Source organism: Engraulis encrasicolus, chromosome 8, assembly GCF_034702125.1.
Source record: "Engraulis encrasicolus isolate BLACKSEA-1 chromosome 8, IST_EnEncr_1.0, whole genome shotgun sequence".
NCBI classification, from domain to species: domain Eukaryota; kingdom Metazoa; phylum Chordata; class Actinopteri; order Clupeiformes; family Engraulidae; genus Engraulis; species Engraulis encrasicolus.
In genome coordinates this window covers 38,766,793-38,788,022 of record NC_085864.1, presented here as the reverse complement: position 1 = coordinate 38,788,022, position 21,230 = coordinate 38,766,793, and the positions used below count along the sequence as shown (strand labels likewise).

At 43.3% G+C, this 21,230-nt stretch overlaps 2 protein-coding genes across 4 annotated transcripts; both read left to right on the top strand.

Moving 5' to 3' along the window:
- Positions 1-1,178: 1,178 nt before the first annotated feature.
- On the top strand, positions 1,179-15,484 carry LOC134454586 (uncharacterized). 3 transcript variants are annotated; one of them, XR_010035865.1, is made up of 3 exons: positions 1,179-1,493; positions 2,918-3,035; positions 12,061-12,415. XR_010035865.1 is itself a non-coding variant. In XM_063205652.1 (3 exons), exons 1-3 carry the CDS (start codon positions 1,279-1,281, stop codon positions 15,180-15,182), a joined length of 720 nt encoding a protein of 239 aa, XP_063061722.1. In that variant the 5' UTR covers positions 1,179-1,278; the 3' UTR covers positions 15,183-15,484. The 3 variants fall into 3 exon arrangements, 2 of the variants coding, with proteins under 2 accessions (XP_063061722.1, XP_063061723.1); XM_063205652.1 differs by lacking the exon at positions 12,061-12,415 and adding an exon at positions 14,796-15,484; XM_063205653.1 differs by lacking the exons at positions 1,179-1,493; positions 2,918-3,035; positions 12,061-12,415 and adding exons at positions 14,328-14,532; positions 14,796-15,484.
- A 1,927-nt stretch (positions 15,485-17,411) lies between these two features.
- LOC134454585 (uncharacterized) lies at positions 17,412-21,188 on the top strand. Its single transcript, XM_063205651.1, has 3 exons — positions 17,412-18,128; positions 19,752-19,970; positions 20,583-21,188. The coding sequence occupies exons 1-3, from the start codon at positions 17,805-17,807 to the stop codon at positions 20,967-20,969; spliced, it is 930 nt and encodes a 309-aa protein (XP_063061721.1). The 5' UTR covers positions 17,412-17,804; the 3' UTR covers positions 20,970-21,188.
- Positions 21,189-21,230: the final 42 nt, after the last annotated feature.

Below are 21,230 nucleotides of genomic sequence, written 5' to 3'. Positions count from 1 at the left end.
ACTAACACACCACGTGTGAGGAGTGGGGGGACAGGCAGTGAGGAGGAGCTGAAGTGGGGACCTGCGCAAACTTGTGTAGAGGTGTGAGACAAGACCACAAGACCCATATACACACGTGACGTGAGTGAGTTGTTGACCAACCAGTTCATGGGCGCGTGACCTCGGAGGCAGTCCGCCGACGAGCGTTGAAGGGGATAAGCAACTGCAGAGGTTGCAAGATCTGACTGCAGTCGCATGCATTCCGCGATAGTTTGACACCATGTGACATGTCACCTCGTCAACGCAACATCGACGAAATTTCGAAGTTTGACAGGAAATCTAATCGTATGCAGCATTTTCATCCAGGGTGCATTGCTGTCTACATGCGCATATATGCCTTGATGTCATCTCGATCGCACCTAGGCCTATTGATGCCTGTATGCAATTCCGTGGCAAAGGTGTGGTCTCATTGGTTGGGTTAGGTCAGGTCATAGAACCTAAAGCAAAGTAACTCCTGAATTATGTAACCTGCATTGTTTCATATGCTTTCAACAACCTCTTCAAAAGTACACAGTGTAAGATTGTGGCCAGAGTTACTGCAGCTATGCTGCTGATTGAAACTGTGCTGCCTATTCTTAAATTTAATATTTTCATTGATGTCTATTAAATAACAAACCAATATTGACGAGTATAATCAAAGTACAATTTTAACGTTTTGCTGCTAAAATGCCTATTTCTGGAAATTCAAGATGACAGACCATGATGAAGATCCCCCTTTTCATGTATGAAAAGTGAATTTCCCCAGTCATAAATATTTAGAATTTGGTGGTGTTGAATATTTGTTTTAAAAAATAACATTTGTGAAAGGGCAGCATGAATTCTAGAAATAAAGAACTAATTACACAGTGCACCTTAAACAAGTGTTTTCTTTGGGGAAATGAGTATCTGCAGTCTTGAAGCAGGCTACCACTGAGGAGGCATGTCAAGAATCACACCCTAGTTCTAGACCAGCCTCAGATTAGTGGAGTCGAGAATTTCTTCTCCGTTTGCTACCTTTTCGTTTTTAATCCCCAATATTCTCATTCACACCTTTCCCACAAAACGTAAACTCAAAATAAATTTGTTCAGATAACACGTCTGATTGGTCATTCCATCAGTGGGTCAGCCCAGAGCCCAGCCCTCATAGCGACATCACTTCCTGTTTCTTCCAAAGAAACCATAGCCTTTCTCACAGACCTGTACCTTTCTATAAACTCATCTCTGAAGAAACCCCCAAGGTGCAACAACAAACCAAAGAAGATGGGGAAACAGAGGATCGACGAGGAAGAGAGAGAGGTGACCGAGTTGGTCAGGCAGTATCCTCACCTGTACGACACGGCAAATAGAAAGCACTGGGACAAGATTGCCACGGCCAATTCCTGGAGTGAAATCGCCAGACACGTTGGGAAAACGGAGAATGTAGTGAGAAAGATATGGAAAAGTGTCCGTGACCGGTATTGCAAGGCGAAGAAGAGGTCCATTAGCCTAGAAATCTAGACGCCCCTAGCGACCGCAAATTGAATTTGCTCCCGGGGGCAGTCTAGCGGACCCCGGTCGTTTTGCGAGGCTGAAAGTTATCCGATGACAGGGCCAATCAAATCGCGAGGGGGGCCGGGCTACTTAGTAAACAGGAAACTTTCTAAGAAGCATGGTGTCCGTCCGTGCTACGTACAGCACGAAAGTGCACTTAATTTAAAAAGCCTGGATGATAATACATTTCGTGTCTGACATGGACTGATGTAATAATACACCATGCACTTATCGGACACAAATCACAACACAATACCATTGATCATTCGATGTTTTAAACTAGCTCGGTAAGCTAAGTTGAGCATTTTACAGGACCAGATAGTAACACGCTATTATCAGACCACTACTGTAGGTGTAGAATGAAATTGCTGCCCCAATTTCTAATAAGACACATGCCATTAAAAACGAGACATTTGGGAGCTTTGAAAGTCTGTGAGTAGCTTACTAAATAGATGGGAATGGCATAGTCTACCAAGCTAGTGCCTAGCTAACCTGTCGTCAATAACACAGAGCTAGGTATCCAGTCTTAATATAACCATTTAACAAGCCCCAAATGGCTCAACATTTCGCTGGTTGATCAAGGAGGGCCATGTGGTTGAAAACGAGGCATTTTTGAACTGTATAAGTGAAAACACGATTTATTAGGACACTTGTTTGTGGCTGTGGTCATCACATGCATTCACTGCTACGACGGCTCGAATTTGCCGCTCCACCTACAAAGGGGCCCTCACTGGCTAGCTAACCTGTCGCCAATAACACAGAGCTAGGTATCCAGCCTTGTATTATATGCCTGCCCCAAATTCTAATAAGATCCATGTCATTAAAAACGAGACATTTGGGAGCTTTGAAAGTCTGTAAGTCGCTTACTAAATAGATGGGAATGACACCTAGAGTCTACCGAGCTAGCGGCTAGCCAATCTGTCGTCAATTACACAGAGCTAATATCCAGCCGTGTATTAGTTATGGGTATACAGCTAGCTAGCTAACACCGAACATGCCATGTTGACAACAATCATAAATATAACCATTTAACAAGCCCCAAATTGCTCAACATTTCGCTGGATGATCAAGAAGGGCCGTGTGGTTGAAAACGAGGCATTTTTGAACTATGTAAGTGAAAACACGATTTATTAGAAAACTTGTTTGTGGCTGTGGTGATCACACGCATTCACTGCTACGACGGCTCGGAATTGCCGCTTCACAAGACAGCTGTGACGTTACACAGAAGTGTGTGGGGATTGGTTGTTTGCCATCCAATTGCGTGGCGTTGAGTGCTGAAGCAACCGTTTATCCCGCCCACACTGCTGCCCAGCCCTCCTAGACCCTGGTACAGCTTTTTGCTGTACGGGTCTGGCTCGCTAGGCTAGAGGTCCATAGAAGCGCACCGAAGCGGTGCCGGGTACACGAAGGATCCCCCTATCATGACAGAGCTGGCATGGATGCATGACTATATAACACACCGCCCTACAGACTCTAATTACCCAGAGGTAAGCAAACAATGTATACAATATGATTCATGGGCTATTGAGTTAGGGACAGGTATGCTAGGGTGATGAGTGTTAGCAGGAGCGCTACAATCACCAGGAGAAGTCCAATGTGCAGGTTTCAGAAAGAGTCGAAGACGAATACCTCACGTCAGCCTCAAGGCATATTTATTTTAAAGTATGATAAAACACACTGCTCAGGAGCGGTTGGTCCATGACTCAAGGGCACACTCAAGAGAATGATCGATTCCAGAACATACATTTATATAGGGGGTGTGACGTCACCAATCATACACATCTCATATCAAATAGGTAACACCCATAGGCGCCGAAACCGTGGGTGCTCCAGGGCCCGGGCACCCACGGGAATCTGTGGGCACCCACGGGAATCTTGGGCACCCATCGAGTACCCACGGACAAATCCGAGCACTAAAGCAGTATTATTCACGAGAGAAGTTTAAAGATGATATGGCGTTTGCATTTTAACTGTCTTTTTGTAACGTAAGGTAGCCTATTATAATTTCTCATCTTGTAACGTAAACTAGGCTACTTCACGCGCCGATCCTTCTTTTCCTCTGTGGTGCGTTGCGTTGCTCCTCTACACAATCAGACAGTAACCATAGAACCATGGTTGGATTGACCATATGGCATACAGGGATTTTGCCCAATGGACTGTTCTCCCCTCAATCAGTCCTTATGATGATAGCAGACCTCTTCGAGATAGCAGATGTTGCTAAAACATGTTGGGTGTTAAATTCAGAAAAGTTCCATTAGTGAAATGCAGTTGAAGGCTTCATTGTCGCTCTAAATGCCTCGTGGACTAATCTAGACTGAAAATGCCCGACATGAAATTTCAGAACAGTGCAGCGTCTATGCAGACGGTTCAGAAGTAGGCTAGAAGTAGTTCTATCACAGGTTATGTGTTAAGCAGTTTGTTATATTGCGCTATTTCACAAGTTATAGAAGTTATGGACGGATCTAAACCTTTCAGTACAAGCTAGGATTTCTTACAGACAAAGGTTTGCAGTCGGAAAGTTTAGCCTACAAAATGGTAAGTCACTGACTGTCATATCCTGCGATATCCCATGTGTAGCACCGCCGTGTGCCTGCCGTTTTCTGTTATGGTCATTTTTGTCAACACTCTGGGTCTAAGTGCTGGGATGATCAAGTTGAGTCACTACATATCCATACTTTTGTTGTGCGCTGTTGGATGATTTTGCCATTTCATTTTGCTGTTCTGGCTGCACTGTTGGCTTAAGTCATGATGACTGAGTAGCCTAGTTTGAACATAGCTAGCATGAAGTGCATGGCTATGCGCTGCGTCATGCATTGTTGGACTCGAACATTTCAACATATTTCTGTGACACGTAATACTACTATTTGTGTGTGATATGAACGTTGCATTCATGTTCTAAATCTAAAGTGCGTGGCTGAACGCTAGTCTGAATTCACTGTGGGCGCACGCGTTGCTGCTGTTTGGACGCAGTCTGGCTACTGCACAAAAATGATGTGCGGTCTTCTGGGTCCGTGTAGCTAGAGCTGGCCTCTAGTCATGATGCCGACTAGGACAGAAAGAGGCACCAGCAAACGTGGCCTGGGCTTTGCGTGCGTTCAATGTACAATGATTGTAATGTAATTCAATTTTCAATTCGAATATAGGCGATTTTATTGTAAATTATTGATTTGACACCCACAAGGAAAATAAATAGGATAGGCCTACAATTATTATTTAGCCCTACACATTTTTTAATAAAAGTGACCAACTCAGCAAGGTATGGCAAACAAAAGGGACATTCGGTGGGTCGCGACCCCCGGTTGGGAACCGCGAGCATACCATGGGCATAAACAAAAGTCGGCGCCTATGGTAACACCCCCTTGTGGCGTGGAACAGATCAGTACTGGTACAGAATACATTCACAGTCAATCATACATACATATGTCAACACTCCCACTTATGAGTGACTCGTATCCTGTACAGCTTTTAACAATCAGAATATACACACAGAATTAAATCAAAAACATTTCATATAGTACACACAGTACTTAACATATTTACAAATTGTCAGACACTATTACCAAACATGAATCCTGAAAACTTCTGTAATTTCACCTTTGAGACAGGCTTGGTCATAGCATCTGCTACCATTTCATCTGTAGGACAATAAACAAGTGTCATCTTCCCATCTCTGTTGTGACATGGTTACACATTCATCAGTCTGACTGAAGTCTATGCCTAGAAAGTGTTTCAACTTGCCCAGGTCTTTCATTTTAAATCTGCTGGAAAGCATTGCTTTAACCTGCTCTAGGCTTTGTGTGTTGCTTGCTGCGATGATAAGATCATCCACCCAAATCACAATTATGACCTTCCCTGCCTGCTCTGACTCTTTTGTGTATACACAATGGTCTGCTGGATTCTGTGTGAAGTCATCATTAATCAAACATTTGTGTAACATTTCGTTCCAGTTACGTCCCGACTGTTTTAAACCATAAATTGACTTTTGGAGTTTACACACTAGGTTGTTTCCTACTTTTTCATAACCGTCAGGTTGCTCCATGTAAATGTCTCGGTCAATGGGTGCGTGTAAGTATGCTGTCTTTACGTCCATTTGGTGTAGAACTAAGTTCTCTTGTGCTGCCTTTTGCATGAGTACACGCACACTCGTCATGTTTGCCATGGGGGAGAATGTCTCACCATAGTCGATCCCCTCTCTCTGGCTATACCCCTTCGCCACAAATCTGGCCTTGTACTGCTCACGTCCGTCACCACCCTCTTTAATTGAGTACACCCACCTACCTCCCACTGTCTTTCTGCCCTCTGGCAATTTGGTCAGGGTAAAGGTCTGGTTCTCCTCTAATGACTGCATTTCCTCGTCCATTGCCCTCTTCCATTTTCCTGCGTGTGGTGATGCCATAGCCTGCTTAAAGGTCAGTGGCACACCACACACTGCTCGGTAACAATAGTCGACACTGGTGAGTGTACTATCATCATCACCATCACTGTCTTCCTGAGTAGAGTAAGCACTGAGGTAACTCGGGGGCTTACGCTCTCTAGTGGGGTACCTCCCACTGCTTGGGGCCTGTGGTGTCACCGTGTGGTGCTTCTCACCATCATCCTCTGGGGATTGTGGACTGTCAGTCTGGGTGTCTGTGCTCTGAGCACTGGGCTGTGGTGCGTCTGTCTTGTCAGTAGTTATAATGGGGTCAAATCCTAAGTCTTGCGTCTGAGTCTCACTGTCACATGTGGTTTTAGTAATAAACTTAACCAGTCTGTGCTTCTGCACTTTTCCCTTGGTGGGGTAGTAAACTAGATAGGCGGGGCTGCCCTTGTCGTGCCCTACAAAGAGCCCCTTCTCACACCTGGGATCCAGTTTACCCTTGTCTTGTTTGTACGCATAACACTCGGACCCGAATTTGTGCATCTGGGCTAGATCACACTTCTTCCCTGTCAGTGCTGTGTACGGTGTTGTGCCAATGTGCTTGTTAAAGCATCTGTTTCTGGTGTATGCAGCTTCCTGAACGGCATAATGCCATAAACTCTTAGGTAAGTTGCTGTCGATCAGGTTACACCTTGCCATTTCAAAGAGAGTACGCCCTTCCCTCTCAGCTATGCCGTTCTGGTGTGGGGAGTAAGGACAGGACGTCTCGTGTCTGATTTTGTTCTTTCGCAGGAGTGTCTTAAACTCTCTGCTTGTGTACTCGGTCCCGTTGTCTGACCGGATGCATTTCACATCGCCATAAGGCGCTACATCTGCCAGGAATTTTTCAGTAGCCTGTACGGCATCACTCTTCGCTTTCAGAAAGTATGTGAAAACTACTCCTGTGCACACATCTGTGAATGACTGCATGTATTTGTAACCGTCTATGGAACCATTGGTCACTGGACCAGCTAGATCAGTATTCACCAGCTCAAGTGGTGTTTTCACCTTGTCAGTTGCATTTCGGTTTCTCGACTGAGTAAACTTCCCCTCTATGCACACATGACATTCTTTGTCAGGCTTACGCTTTGCACCTTTAATGTGCATGCCTACTGTAACATCTTGCAGTTTCAGTATGTCATCGTAGTTACAATGCCCCATAATTTCATGCCAGGTTTGGATATCATGGCTAACATTGCACACATCACTCTCATCACATTCGGTCGGCAAGTAATACATTCTGTCACACACATCAATGTTAAACCTTGCACCATTAGGCGCCACAAGAACATTGTTACCTTCTTCGAAAAGTACCTTGGCACCGTGTGCAGTGGCACACTTCACGGAGAAGAGTTCTTGTGGGAACGAAGGGATGTACAGGGCGCTCTTCAGAGTCACTGTGCATATTCGTCCGTCGCTGTCAGTGAGACACACCTGTGCGTCTCCTCTGCCTTCCGCCAACCCGAATGTCCGCCTCCCGTCGGCCAGCTCCATGCTGTGGCTCTCCGGCTTGAACGAGCTGTCGAAGGACTTGAACCGGCTCCTGTCGTTCAGCATGTGGGATGTCGCGCCTGTGTCGACGATCAGCCCTCTCTCGATCTGCCGCTGCTGCGCTGGCTTGCAGGTGTCCACCCGGAATGTGAAGTCGTCTTTCGCGGGTCCCCGCGCCTCGATCCGACCACCACTCGCTGCCCGACCGCCACTGCTACCACCGCCGCCGCCGCCACGACTGCTGCCGCCGCCTCTGCTACTGTCACCACTGCCGCCGCCGCCATCACCGCCGCTTCTGCTGTTGCTGCCACCACCGCTGCCGTTGCCTCTGCTGTTGCCACCACCGCTGCCGTTGCCTCTGCTGTTGCCACCACCGCTGCCGCTGCTACCGTTGCCTCTGCTACCGCTGCTACCGTTGCCTCTGCTACTGCTGCTACCACCGCCGTTGCCTCTGCTGTCGCCACCGCCGTGGTCTTCAGCGCGAGCACACCTGGACCTCTGTGTGCGCTCGGTCTTCCTGCAGGCTTTGTCGCTGTGGCTGGTGCTTTTACAGGAACCGCACCAAACTTTTCTTGCGCAGTCGTCTTTCCGATGTCCCTTCTCTCCGCACCGCCAACACGCCATCTCTGTCGAAGATCCGCCGCCGTTCTTTCTCCTCAGGGCTGCGCGAGCCTTCAGAACCCTTTCTCCCGCCAACTCGGCTACTGGCTCAGCATCCTCCGAAGCCTCGAAGTTTCGTAGCTTAGCCTTGAACTCTGCTAGCTTCATCTCCGTTGAACCGTGGGTTACCAGCACTGTAAACGGTTTGTACATTTCTGGCAGTCCCCGCATAATCATTGCCATCATCAGCCCCTCACTCGGTGCCTCGCCTGCACCTCTGAGCGCTGTGAAGATCTGCTCTGCCCGGATAATGTACTCTGTCACAGTCTCTGTTTCAGCTTTCTTCAGCGAGGTTAACGTTATGTACAATGAAACAATTCGTGGCCTACCTTTGCCAATGTAGTGCTCTCTCAGCACTTTCAGACTCTCGCGTCCATTATTTTTACAGTCTCTAAAGATCAGTCCCAGACTTACATTGTCGAGCAATGGCGCCAACGAGCAGTAAGCATCAGCATTCAGCTCGTCATCCTTGGCTCGTTCCTCGGCTGTCAGCGGTCCACCAGGCTCGTGAAGAATAGTGTCTTTTAAACCGACACGATGCATGCAGCACAGCATCCGTTCCTCCCAGAGCTCGTATTCTTCAGCCCTACCGTCAAACACCGGCCACTTTGCCTTTTGATGCGCCATTCTCCTCAGCTTTCCGTTAGCGCGCTAACTAGCTATCACACTTTAGCTGACTAGCTAACGTTCGCCACTTTCCGTCGTTGCACATTGTCTTCGATACTGGGCCCATAACCTGTTAGCAGGAGCGCTACAATCACCAGGAGAAGTCCAATGTGCAGGTTTCAGAAAGAGTCGAAGACGAATACCTCACGTCAGCCTCAAGGCATATTTATTTTAAAGTATGATAAAACACACTGCTCAGGAGCGGTTGGTCCATGACTCAAGGGCACACTCAAGAGAATGATCGATTCCAGAACATACATTTATATAGGGGGTGTGACGTCACCAATCATACACATCTCATATCAAATAGGTAACACCCCCTTGTGGCGTGGAACAGATCAGTACTGGTACAGAATACATTCACAGTCAATCATACATACATATGTCAACAATGAGGACTTGGGATAGCATAGCAGGGGCGATGTGGAAGGAAAGGAAACCCCTATTATCTACACATTTCTTTCCTGGTTGGAGCCTCACATCAAACATCGAAACATTTTAGCTTACGCAGAGGTAAGTCTAGGCATGCAGAGAAAATTGAATAATTGGAGGATGAGCTTTGACATAGGCCTACTACACACCAGATTCAACAGTAAAAGCCGAAACGCCTTTATCTGGTTTACCCCTTGTAATGTTCACTGTATGGCTCTGGGTTTACCCTTCCTTGCCCGAAAATAGTATTTCTCAACGGGGGCTCTACAGCCCCCAGGGGGCCCTTAAATGTTGTTCAGTGAAACAATTGTTTACTTTGTTCAGAAGCATGTTGTGTTCGGCGATCTATTTATAAATTCTGCCGCCAGAACAATGCTCTCACATGGTCTTTGAATGATCAAGCCAATAGCCAATAGCCAATTGAATAGGCTGCAACAAAAAGCTATGTTTCAATGTGGTAAGTCACAAGTCAGACGTTCAGTAGCCCTACAGCAGCCGTGTTTGGCTTTCTATTTTATTTTTTTTATTTTATTTTTTTTGCAAGATTTTTTTTTTTTTTTTTTTTTTTTTTTTGCAGCTATATTTTTTTTTTATTGTAAGAAAAGATTATATACAAACATTGAAAAAGCGGGGTATCGTGCACATATTAATAAATAGAGGGAAAAAAACATAAATAGCCATTAAGGCAATAGTTCTTTCAGCTTTTCTGCTGTTCAGTCCTTCAAGGGATTTAAAATGAAATTTCAGTTCTTTCTTGAAACAAACAAAGGATGGGTTTCTTCCTCCCCATTTACATTTGTGAATATGGTATTTTCCCATGACTATTAACAAATTCAATATAAAAGCATATGGTTCACAAATATCTTCTCTTTCAAATAAAAGTAAAATATCTTTCATACTTAAAGACACATGACAGGACCATACCTCACAACACAAACGCTCAACCTCAATCCAGAAAAATCTTGAGTAAAAACACTCGTAAAATAAATGACAAACAGATTCAGACATAACACCACAAAAAACACATACATCTGGGACACCTACTTTGAATCGTTGTAAAAGTGTGTTTGTGGGGTAAATTAAATGTAATATTTTAAATGAGACTTCCTTAATTTTGTTATTTAGTACATATTTATCAAGGGCAGGCCACATCTTATCCAAATTAACATAATCAAATAAGCCATTCCAATAACTTTTACACCTTGGAGTAACAGTTTTTTGTATCATCTGTCTTAACCATTTATTATTACATTTTCTATCTCTAATGTTTACACCATTGAGAAATAGATTATAAATGTGTGGATTGGACTGCTCACAGGGAGCTGTAGATAGTATTCTCGTAAAACCATTGGGAATAGCATCAAATACAATACTGTACTCTCTAGGCTGAATTGGGACGGCAAATTTATTTAAAAATTCTGAATATGTAAGGAAAAAACCTTGATTGTTCATTAACTGAGAAACAAACAATATGTTATTAGTAATCCAATTTTCAAAAGATAAGGATTTCTTTTTGAAAGTAATGAGGTGATTGTTCCAAATAAACTGTTTGTGAGGTGAGAAGTTGTGTGTGTAGGTTAAAAGCCAACAGAGGAGGACTTGTTTATGAAAATTAGACAACTTAATGGGGAGCTTATTGACCTGGAAATTACAGTGGAGAAGGAATTCTAAGCCACCAACTTTTTGGAAGATCAGGTTTGGAATAAGGTACCATATCTTGTTCTTGTTTTTAACATAGTCTTTAATCCAATTTATCTTGAACATTATATTGGAGGAGTGAAAATCTAGTGCATGTAGTCCACCACGATCATAAGGGTTACTTAGTACTTGTCTGTTGAGATAGTGTGGTTTATTTTTCCAGATAAAGTTAAATAAGGATGAGTCTACTTCTTTAACAAAGGATTTTGGGGTATCAAGAACTCTAGCAGGATAAACTAAGCGAGACAAGCCTTCTGTTTTAGAAAGTAATATGCGTCCTTTGATAGAAAGGTCTCTCATTAACCATAAATTAGGCTTTCTATTTTATACATCCGTAGAACTCACGCTGCGAGTTGCGAAAGATACTGCCGTTTCTCTCATGAACAGCAGGGTCATTTCACGTGAAATCAGACGCTTTGGGACCCGACCGATCCGGATTTCAATCATACTTGGTGTGCCTTTTTAGTAGCAAGGTAGCACCCCAGAACTGCATTGGTTTGAATCTGACACTAATATTAAGGGAGAAACAGACTAGGAAAGGTTCACATTTTAGGGTAGGACACTATACATTCAGCCTTGAATATATCAGTCAGTGTTAGGCACAAAAATATGCCTGTGGTATTGTTTGAAAGCTCTTTTCTGGCTCTACATATTACACAATCAGCTTGGAATACAACAACTCTCAGAATATGAATTATGATAAATTGAAAAATTAAAAATTGAATATCTAAAAAAACTATATTTTAAAATGGCCAGTTCCTTGTCCAAACGTAGCCGGCAATGTCATTAGCAACACCTCAAATGCTGGTGTTCGGTTCTTTATTCATTTCAGAGAGAATTTGACTCACAAATATGGCATCATACAGACCACTTACTAATAATATGGTAATACCATAGTAGCATCACATGACAAAACAAAAACAAAACAAAAATGGTCAGTTTCCATGGTCCCAGGTTTCAGAAACTAAGGCAGATGTCCATTTATACACACCAAATGATGAAATGTGAATGTTTGAACATTCCTTCTCTGTGTACCTGTGTCATCTTCCCTTTACCGTACTTTAAAGAGATAATCAATGGCTACACTCTCATTTTGTACTCTACCAGTGCATTTGAAGCAGCAGCTGTGTCTTTTGTAGATAATGTATAAGTACGTCCCGTTGCAGTTACAGGTTCCACTACCAGAAGCACATCCTGATGATCCATGACAAGTCTATCTGGTCTGAAGGGAAAAGTGAAGGATGGAGATGGTCCATGAGGATGCAGGAAGTTCAGTTTCACCTCTCCAGTGCTCAGCATACATTCCTCAACACATGCTAGCCACCAGTTGCATCATCATCATATACAGCTACAACATACCCTTTGATGCTTGAAAATGTAACACATTCCTTTACTGAGCTCACTCTTTCAACTCCTTCTCTGAATGCGGAAAATGGCCTAATGTCCATTGACAATGGGCAGAAGCTGTGTAGTTTTTGAGTTGCTGGAATAGTTCTTGCAGATTCAAACCTCTTCAACAGGTTCTCAGCTTCATGATGGTGCATTTCTCTCAAGAACATCCATTGCCAGTTTGCCACAACAGAGACGTACCATCATGAAGCTGAGAACCTGTTGAAAAGGTTGGAATCTGCAAGAACTATTCCAGGTACTCAAAAACTACACAGCTTCTGCCCATTGTCAATGGACACAGTGGAAGTTAGGCCATTTTCAGCATTCAGAGAAGGCAGAGTTGAAAGAGTGAGCTCAGGGATTGCCTGATGAAGGTCTAGTACCGAAACGTCGTTTATTAAAGAAAGAACAGCGAAATGGTCAGTGTGCGGGAGTTTCTTTGAACTATTGCTGAGTAACCCATGGTGCCATCTCCGACGCACCTGCCAGCTGAGGTGTGCGAAAAAAAGCCGAAGTTCAACATAGTTTAAGTCTTGACATGCAAAATGATTTACCAAGCTGTCATAATATGATAAGCACTGTATAATTTCCATTGGATTTTTGTCTGTAAATGTGATCTGAATTGGTAAATTGCTCGCAGGTAAATATTGACTCTCTCTAATCAAAGGCAGTAGAAGGGATAGAGAAAACAGGCATACAATACAACAGTAGGCACTGTACTGCATTATATTACTCTATGCCACATGTGGCCTTTATGCTCCACGCAAAATTACAATATTTCCCTACAATTTCACAAGACAGTAAGTGCGCTGTATACAGTATCAGTGTATTGTTTCGAATTTATTTTGCCTTACAGTTCTATATTTTTTCACATGGGCCTGCAAGACCAGTAAAACAGGGTGGTAGAGGGCGCACTTTGACACCTCAACCAGAGTTGGCTAATTTTTGTATTTTGCAATGGGAAAACCTATCAATAAATAGGTCATACTCTAAATGTATTTCTATTACAATCTTATCTGATCAATGTAATATAAAGTCAAATTTACAACATTTCCCATCCAATCTAAACAACATTTCACTTCAGAAAAGATCCTCGAGAGTGTACAAGTCAATTGACAACATGACAAATCTATTTGACTAGCTTGTCCATACACTATGACATAAACCATTCTGCTGGCACTGACACGTTCATTGACACAAACATTTGGTTTTGAAAGACAAACTAAGGATTTTGAGCAAGAGACTCGGTTTTGCAGGTCATCCACTGTGTTTTGCCATTTGTTATAGCTGTTTTGAGAATGAATATTATGTTTTGCAAATTGTGAGAGAGATTCGAGAAATGTCCAAAAGCAATTGAGAAGCACTGTAATCCGCATACATGTAATCAGTATCTTGCACTCATTCCATGTGCACTGTGTAGGAGCATGGTGGCCATATAGGCCTATTGCAACTAAGCTGTTAATTGAAACTGTGCTGCCTATTGACAGAATTGATGTTTTCATAAACATTCACTAAATAATAATCTAATATTTACTAGTATGACCAGTACAGAACGTTATGGCAGCTAAAAACTTCAACAACAAAATTCAAAATGCCGGACATAGAGAAGATCTAGCCTGGGCGAATAGCCGACTGTTGACTTTGTGCGGAGGCAAAATTTGTGGGCGGAGCACATAGGATGGTGTCGCCAGGCTAGAGAAGATCCCCTTTTATGTATGAAAACTGCAATTTCCCCACTCATGATGAATGATTAGAATTTCATGGTGGTAGTAAGTATTCATGGCCAACCATAGCCAACCATTTTTGATTGGGCAGTATGAATTCTGGAAATAAACTACTACAAATATTACAAAGTGCGGTAACACTTTACTTGACGCCGGTGTCATAAGCATGTCAATACAGTGTCATAATAGTCAAATGACAAATTTGCCATAACCGAATGTCACGTAAGGCCAACAGTCATAAAATGTTTATGACATGGACATTATGTGTATGACTTATCTATGACTGTGTCATGACACTATAATGACACTGTAATGACATGCTTATGACATCGGCGTCAAGTAAAGTGTTACCCAAAGTGCACCCTGAACTCACACATTTCCAGAATTGTTCCAATATTAAGGGTGCAGGATCTGGGTAACAACATGGCTTAAAGAAGATTCTCTACAGTTCTTACTGTCTCAGAAATGCTTAAAGATGCATGTCATTGACACATGACCGTGTTCCTGCACTTTGTGGCTTTGATGGTGAGTGCAGCGTGTGTTGGAGTGTAGGGCCACTGACAGTTTTTCTGGGACAGGGATGTCATCTGAATTCCCTCCCATTCAATATATGCAGCAATATAATAGCAACCAATGCCTGCCCCATGGGCCTGAGACAACTGACATCCTTGTCCTCTTTGTGAATGATCCTTCCATTCCCTTGTATGGTTTGTGGTGTCCACTTCCAAACGTTTTTGTACTCATCACTATTTGCACTTCTATTTTTTTTTAACGATGTCCCCTCACAGAGCGAGACGAGCGAACCCACACATGAGACCCAAGTTGAGATCACGGCTGAGGCTACACTGGTGCGGCCTCGTAGGGAAGAAGACCACCCTCCTCCGAGTGGAGCTTTATTGTCTAGGCAGATGAGGAAGATAGAGGAGATGGAGTCCACTCTTCAGAGCCATGTGGCCAAGCTGGAGGAGCGCAGGGCTCAGCTAGAGCAGCAGAAGATGGCACTTGACGCACAGAAGACGGCCGATGACGAGGTGGACAAGTTCGGCCTGATGGTGGCCAGCCTGCTGCGCAAGATTCCAGAGGAACTGAGGCCAGAGACCATGTTTGAGGTCCACAAGGTCATGTACGAGAAGCTGCAGAAGGCTAAACAGACAGCAGGTCAACAAGTGTCATAGGATTTTGGATCAGAGGTGGAAGAAGTACTGAAGTTGTGTACTTAAGTAAAAGTAGAAGTACCCTGCGAAAAAATTACTCAAGTGAAAGTAAAAGTTGTACACCAAAAATGTACTTAAAGGGACACTGTGCAGGAAATGGTCAAAAAAGGTACTGCAACTATGCTGCCCAATTGAAACTGGGTTGCCTATTGCCAAATTTGATATTTACATGAAAGTTTACTAAGTAATAAACAAATATTTTCAAGTATGTCCAAGTAGAGTAATTTTTGCAGCTAAAAATGGCTATTTTTGGAAATTCAAAATGGCGGACCATGGAGAAGATCCCCCTTTTCATGTATGAAAAATGCAATTTTTCCAGTCATAATGAATACTTAGAATTTGATGATGGGGGGGGGGGGGGGCTTGGTACCAAATCAACCCGTCATTAGCTTAAAATGAAGGTTTTTGAGCGACCATCTCACTCTCCTGATTCCTGATCTCAACATCATTGAGCCACTCAGGGGAAACCTCAAATGTGAGGTTCCAGCAAGACACCCAAAGATATTATAGGAAACAACCATTCTGCTAGGAAGAATGTGCTGTTTTGTCATCTGAGAACATTAAGAGCCTTATCCACAACTACCACAAACAATTTTGAGCGGTCCTTGATGTTAAACAGGGCCATATTCAGCATCAGAAACTAGGGTATGTAAACTTTTGAACAGGGTCATTAAGGTAGTTTGGGTTGTGATCATACTTTTTAAAGAGTAAACACAGAATATTGCTAATAAATATCTTAAGCCAGTCACTAGCAATGAGTGAAAAAAAAGATTTTGTGTAATCCTTCATATTTTTGTGAGAAATCGCAGAGAAAGCGTATATTCTGGGTATGTAAACATATGAGCACCACTGTAGTGCTTTAAGGATTGTTGATATCAATACTTTCTTCATTTATATGTGTATTTTTCTAGGTTTGACACTTTTTCAGACAAAAATAAAATAAAACAAAATCATAGCATGTGTCAGTCAGTGATGTAGTAATGGGGTTTTATTTAAAACTAAATTTCGTGACCATAACATTTCCACGTTTGCACATCAAGGTTCTACCATGTTTGTAGCTTACCTACAAGAAGTGTAGATATACTGCATTTAGTTCAGTGAAGCAGGGCTCCAGGCTCTTCTGTTAGGTCAATGGTGGGAAATGTTGTGAATTGTGTAACCTTATGTAACCTGCATAATTTCTCAACAACACTCTTTTCAATAACGCCTTCATAGTTTTTGTTGGGGAAATGAGTATGTCTGCAGAGACTGTAGGCTAGTCTCTCGTCTTCTCTAGGCTACCAAAGACTGAGGGCCTGTTGTCATATGTCCGGCTGTTAAACGTACATCAAAAGGCAGTAACTTTTATCATGTGAACAAACGTGGAGTTTGAAATCCGTTGTTTTTTTTTTTTTTCAAGGGTTTCTTTATTGATTTTTTAAGTGTAATAACAAAGGTTTAGGATATTGAATGTCCATAGTATAAAAGTTGGACAATATGGGAATATTATCACACATTAGCTATAACAAGGCATAGGCTAAAGAACAAACCAGACCCACCCAACCCCCCACCCATATACAGTACACAATTCAACACAAAATAAACAGAAACAAACAACCATAAACAGAGAGAGAGAGAAAAAAAACTACCACACAAGACCTACACATACACCTGCGAAATCTGTTGTTTTGAGGGTAAAATAAGACGTGTTTTCCATCAATTGAAAATCCATTGGGTAAACCAAGGCAGACACTGTAACTTAAGTTACTGCTTTTTGCCTGAACTACTCTGGACCTATGGAAGCCCGAAACTCTGAAGTTGAGGCAGAACACAGTTGCATCAGTTTTACTGTTAAACAGTTAAAACTCCTCCTTTTAAATTTCAGTCATTTCATTAACATGTAATTTTGTCATAATGAGTATAATAGGGTTAATACAAAAATGTGAAAGTTGCCTTTGTTAACATATTATTCAGATTTAAAATGGAAGTCTTTTGCCTTAGTATAGCCTATGCTTGTCTTTACGGGGGCAATTAGGCAGAACACAGTAACTTCCAAAAAAGGCTCAAAGGTCAACTATGTGTAAATAGATATACATACACTAAAAAATACAAATACTATAACATTACAGCATTCTGGCTATAACCAGATTGTGAGGACATAAAGATACCTTTAACACCATTTCTCAGTTTCTTTTGCCTTAGTAGGACAGCCAGCCTGGAGGCGACATTTCTTCTCTGTTTGCAACCTTCACCATATTGCTAACTGTGGGATACTCCTAGAATCTCTGGACTGGTGCAGTGCACTTCAGGCACTGTGTGCTTCAGTGCGTAATATCGGAAACATGTGCACAAGATCACCATTTGGGATCCAGCAGGAGCAGATTCTCATTCATACTTGTCCCACACAACGTAAACTCAAAATTATGTTCAGATAACACAAGCAAGCTTTGACACAAGTCTGATTGGTCAGCCCTCATAGTCGGAGACGTCACTTCCTGTTCCTTCTTCCAATCCCAAACTGGTGGCCATGCTAGACCTTGAGGTGAGGAGAGAGACCCTACAATCAGACAAGGAGGTGCAAAACATTAGTCTGCAAAAGGGGAAATGGGCCCGTACGAACACATCACCCAGGTCGACAAACGTATTGCAGAAGAAGTTAAAAAACGTGAACATTTGTACAATCCGTTCTCGGAGTTTTATAAAGATGCAGCGGTTACATACAGTTCATGGAAGGAGATTGCGGATCAACTTGGATTGGAGCATAAAGAATGTCAGAAGTCGTGGAGAGTTCTTAGGGACAGGTATGTTAGGGTAAAGAAGGCGTGGGATAGTAAGGGAGGAAAGGGAAAGAAAATCCCCTCTGTCTACACATATCTCTCGTGGTTGGAGCCTCACATCAAACATCGAACACCGTCCGCCGACGCAGAGGTATGAACACGCAGTCAGATAGGAGGTCCCGGTTCACGGTCTCTCCGTATAGGATTTTCACTTCTTAACATTCGTGTTGTGAGAAGGGGCAAGATGCTGAGCAGCCAGATATGCGAACTCATATTTTAACCAACAGCACTTTCAACCGTCCATAAGAGATTGAACAGTGCCCAGTCAGGGAATGTTTACAAACTGTAAACACATGATATAACTCGGCCTCAGAAATGTAGCCTGCTGTAGGCATGCAGATGAAATGTAGCGCTAGTTGGTGGATGGGATTTGGCGTAGCCTTCATCAAATCAGATGTTCAAAAATGATTACCAGAAACGCGCACACCAGTCCGGTCTATGCCCTAGACCAGGGGGCTATTGAAATGGGCCAGATGCGGCCCTTGGATAATGCCCCCCCCTCCCCCCCCCCCCCCACCAAACACACACACACAATGTCTGAACAAAACTGAAAATGTGTGCTATCTGGCCATGCATAATTTGTGATCACAAACACTTCAGGTTGGGAATAGTTATAATCATGTTATAAATAGACATGAGAATGATTACCAAACATGCGCACACCAGTCTGGTCTATGCCCTAGACCAGGGGGCTATTGAAATGGAGGCCCTGGGGCCAGATGCAGCCCTTGGATGGTAACCCCCCCCCACACACACACACACACACACAATGTCTGAACAAAACTGAAAATGTGTGCTATCTGGCCATGCATAATTTGTGATCACAAACACTTCAGGTTGGGAATATCTCTACTATGCATTCACATGAGAGTGGAATCTTCAATCTGATCAATAAACCATCATAAGGCAACGCTGTATAAATAGACATGAGAATTGTACCAATAAAAAGGATGCAGAATTTAGTTAACATGCGTTAAAGAGCTTTGAGGTGCATCGTACTGTACTATTTCAAAAATAAAGGAGTGTGCACACATCACTTAGGAACATGACCGTGTTCCTGCACATTATGGGGTGATGTGTAGTGTTTGTTTGAGTGTAGTGTAGGGCAATGGTTCTTAACCTGGGGTGCGGGCACCCCCTGGGGGTGCGCCAGAGATTCCAGGGGGTGCACGGAATTTTGTTTTTGTAGAGGTTGTGACCAAAATTATACTTGCAAACATTATAGTTAGGCGAAATTAAGTCCAAATTAAACAAGTTTTGGTCCCCATTTAAAGTCATTCAGGTATTGATTCATGTCTCAAGCAAGAATCATTGTAATTAATCACTCATTTATCTTTTTTTTTTTTGCATACACATGTAAAAGTTAGTGTTGGGGGTGCGCGGCTTGTCTTCGGCACAGGTAAGGGGGTGCTTTAGGAAAAAAGGTTAAGAACCACTGGTGTAGGGCCACCTACATAGCTTTTGCTGGGCCAGGACGGTGTCACCTGAAAGCCCCCCATTCAATAATTGAAATATAATGGTAACCAATTATGCCTACCCCCATGGGCCTGAGACAGTGTACCCCTTTGTCCTCTTTGTGAATGACCCCCCTCCCTTGTATGATTGGTCATGATGAGACACTTTCTCGAACCCCAGTCTCAGTCTCTACTACCAAATGTTTTTGTACTCATCACAATTTGCACTTTTCCCTCTTTGAAACAATGTCCCCTAACAGACAGAGACGAGCGAACCCACACATGAGACCCAAGTTGAGATCACGGCCGAGACTACACTGGTGCCACCCCATACGGAAGAAGACCGCCCTCCTCCAAGTAGCCTGCTCCCGTCTAGGCAGAGGAGGAAGATAGAAGAGATGGAGTCCAGGCTTCAGAGCCATGTGGCCAAGCTGGAGGAGCCTCACATCAAACATCGAACACTGTCCGCCGACGCAGAGGTATGAACACGCAGTCAGATAGGAGGTCCCGGTTCACGGTCTCTCTCCGTATGCATAGGATTTTCACTTCTTAACATTCGTGTTGTGAGAAGGGGCAAGATGCTAAGCAGCCAGGCATGTGAACTCATATTTTAACCATCATAAGGCAACGCTGTATAAATAGAGATGAGAATTGTACCAATAAAAAGGGTGCAGAATTTAGTTAACATGCTTTAAAAAAGAGCTTTGAGGTGCATCATTTACTGTACTATTTCAAAAATAAAGGAGTGTGCACGCATCACTTAGGAACATGACCGTGTTCCTGCACATTATGGGGTGATGTGTTTGTTTGAGTGTAGTGTAGGGCCACCTACACAGCTTTTGCTGGGCCAGGACGGTGTCACCTGAAAGCCCCCCATTCAATAATTGAAATGTAATAGTAACCAATTATGCCTACCCCCATGGGCCTGAGACAGTGTACCCCTTTGTCCTCTTTGTGAATGATCCCCCTCCCTTGTATGATTGGTCATGATGAGACACTTTCTCGAACCCCAGTCTCAGTCTCTACTACCAAATGTTTTTGTACTCATCACAATTTGCACTTTTCCCTCTTGAAACAATGTCCCCTGACAGACCGAGACGAGCGAACCCACACATGAGACCCAAGTTGAGATCACGGCCGAGGCTACACTGGTGCCACCCCATACGGAAGAAGACGGCCCTCCTCCAAGTAGCCTGCTCCCGTCTAGGCAGAGGAGGAAGATAGAAGAGATGGAGTCCAGGCTTCAGAGCCATGTGGCCAAGCTGGAGGAGCGCAGGGCTCAGCTAGAGCAGCAGAAGATGGCACTGGACGCACAGAAGATGGCCGATAAAGAGGTGGACAAGTTCAGCCTGATGGTGGCCAGCCTGCTGCGCAAGGTTCCAGAAGAACTGAGGCCAGAGGCCATGTTTGAGGTCCACAAGGTCATGTATGAGAAGCTGCAGAAGGCCAAACAGACAGCAGCTCAACAAGTGTCATAGGATGACTGTTTTTTCTATTCATATTGTACATACATAGTGCTTTAAAACATTGTTTATTTAGTATTTGAAGTGTTTCATTGCAAAGGGATGTCTCCACCATTTTTGACTTTTGCATTTTGTTATTGGAAATGACTGTTCAGATGTCCTGTCAGCCATCTGTGAATTCTTGCCATTCAAATATTTTGAGAACCTACTTAAACCTATACTAAATGCATTTTGCAATGCAATGCCTAATACAAAAATGCCAATTTACCAAAAATG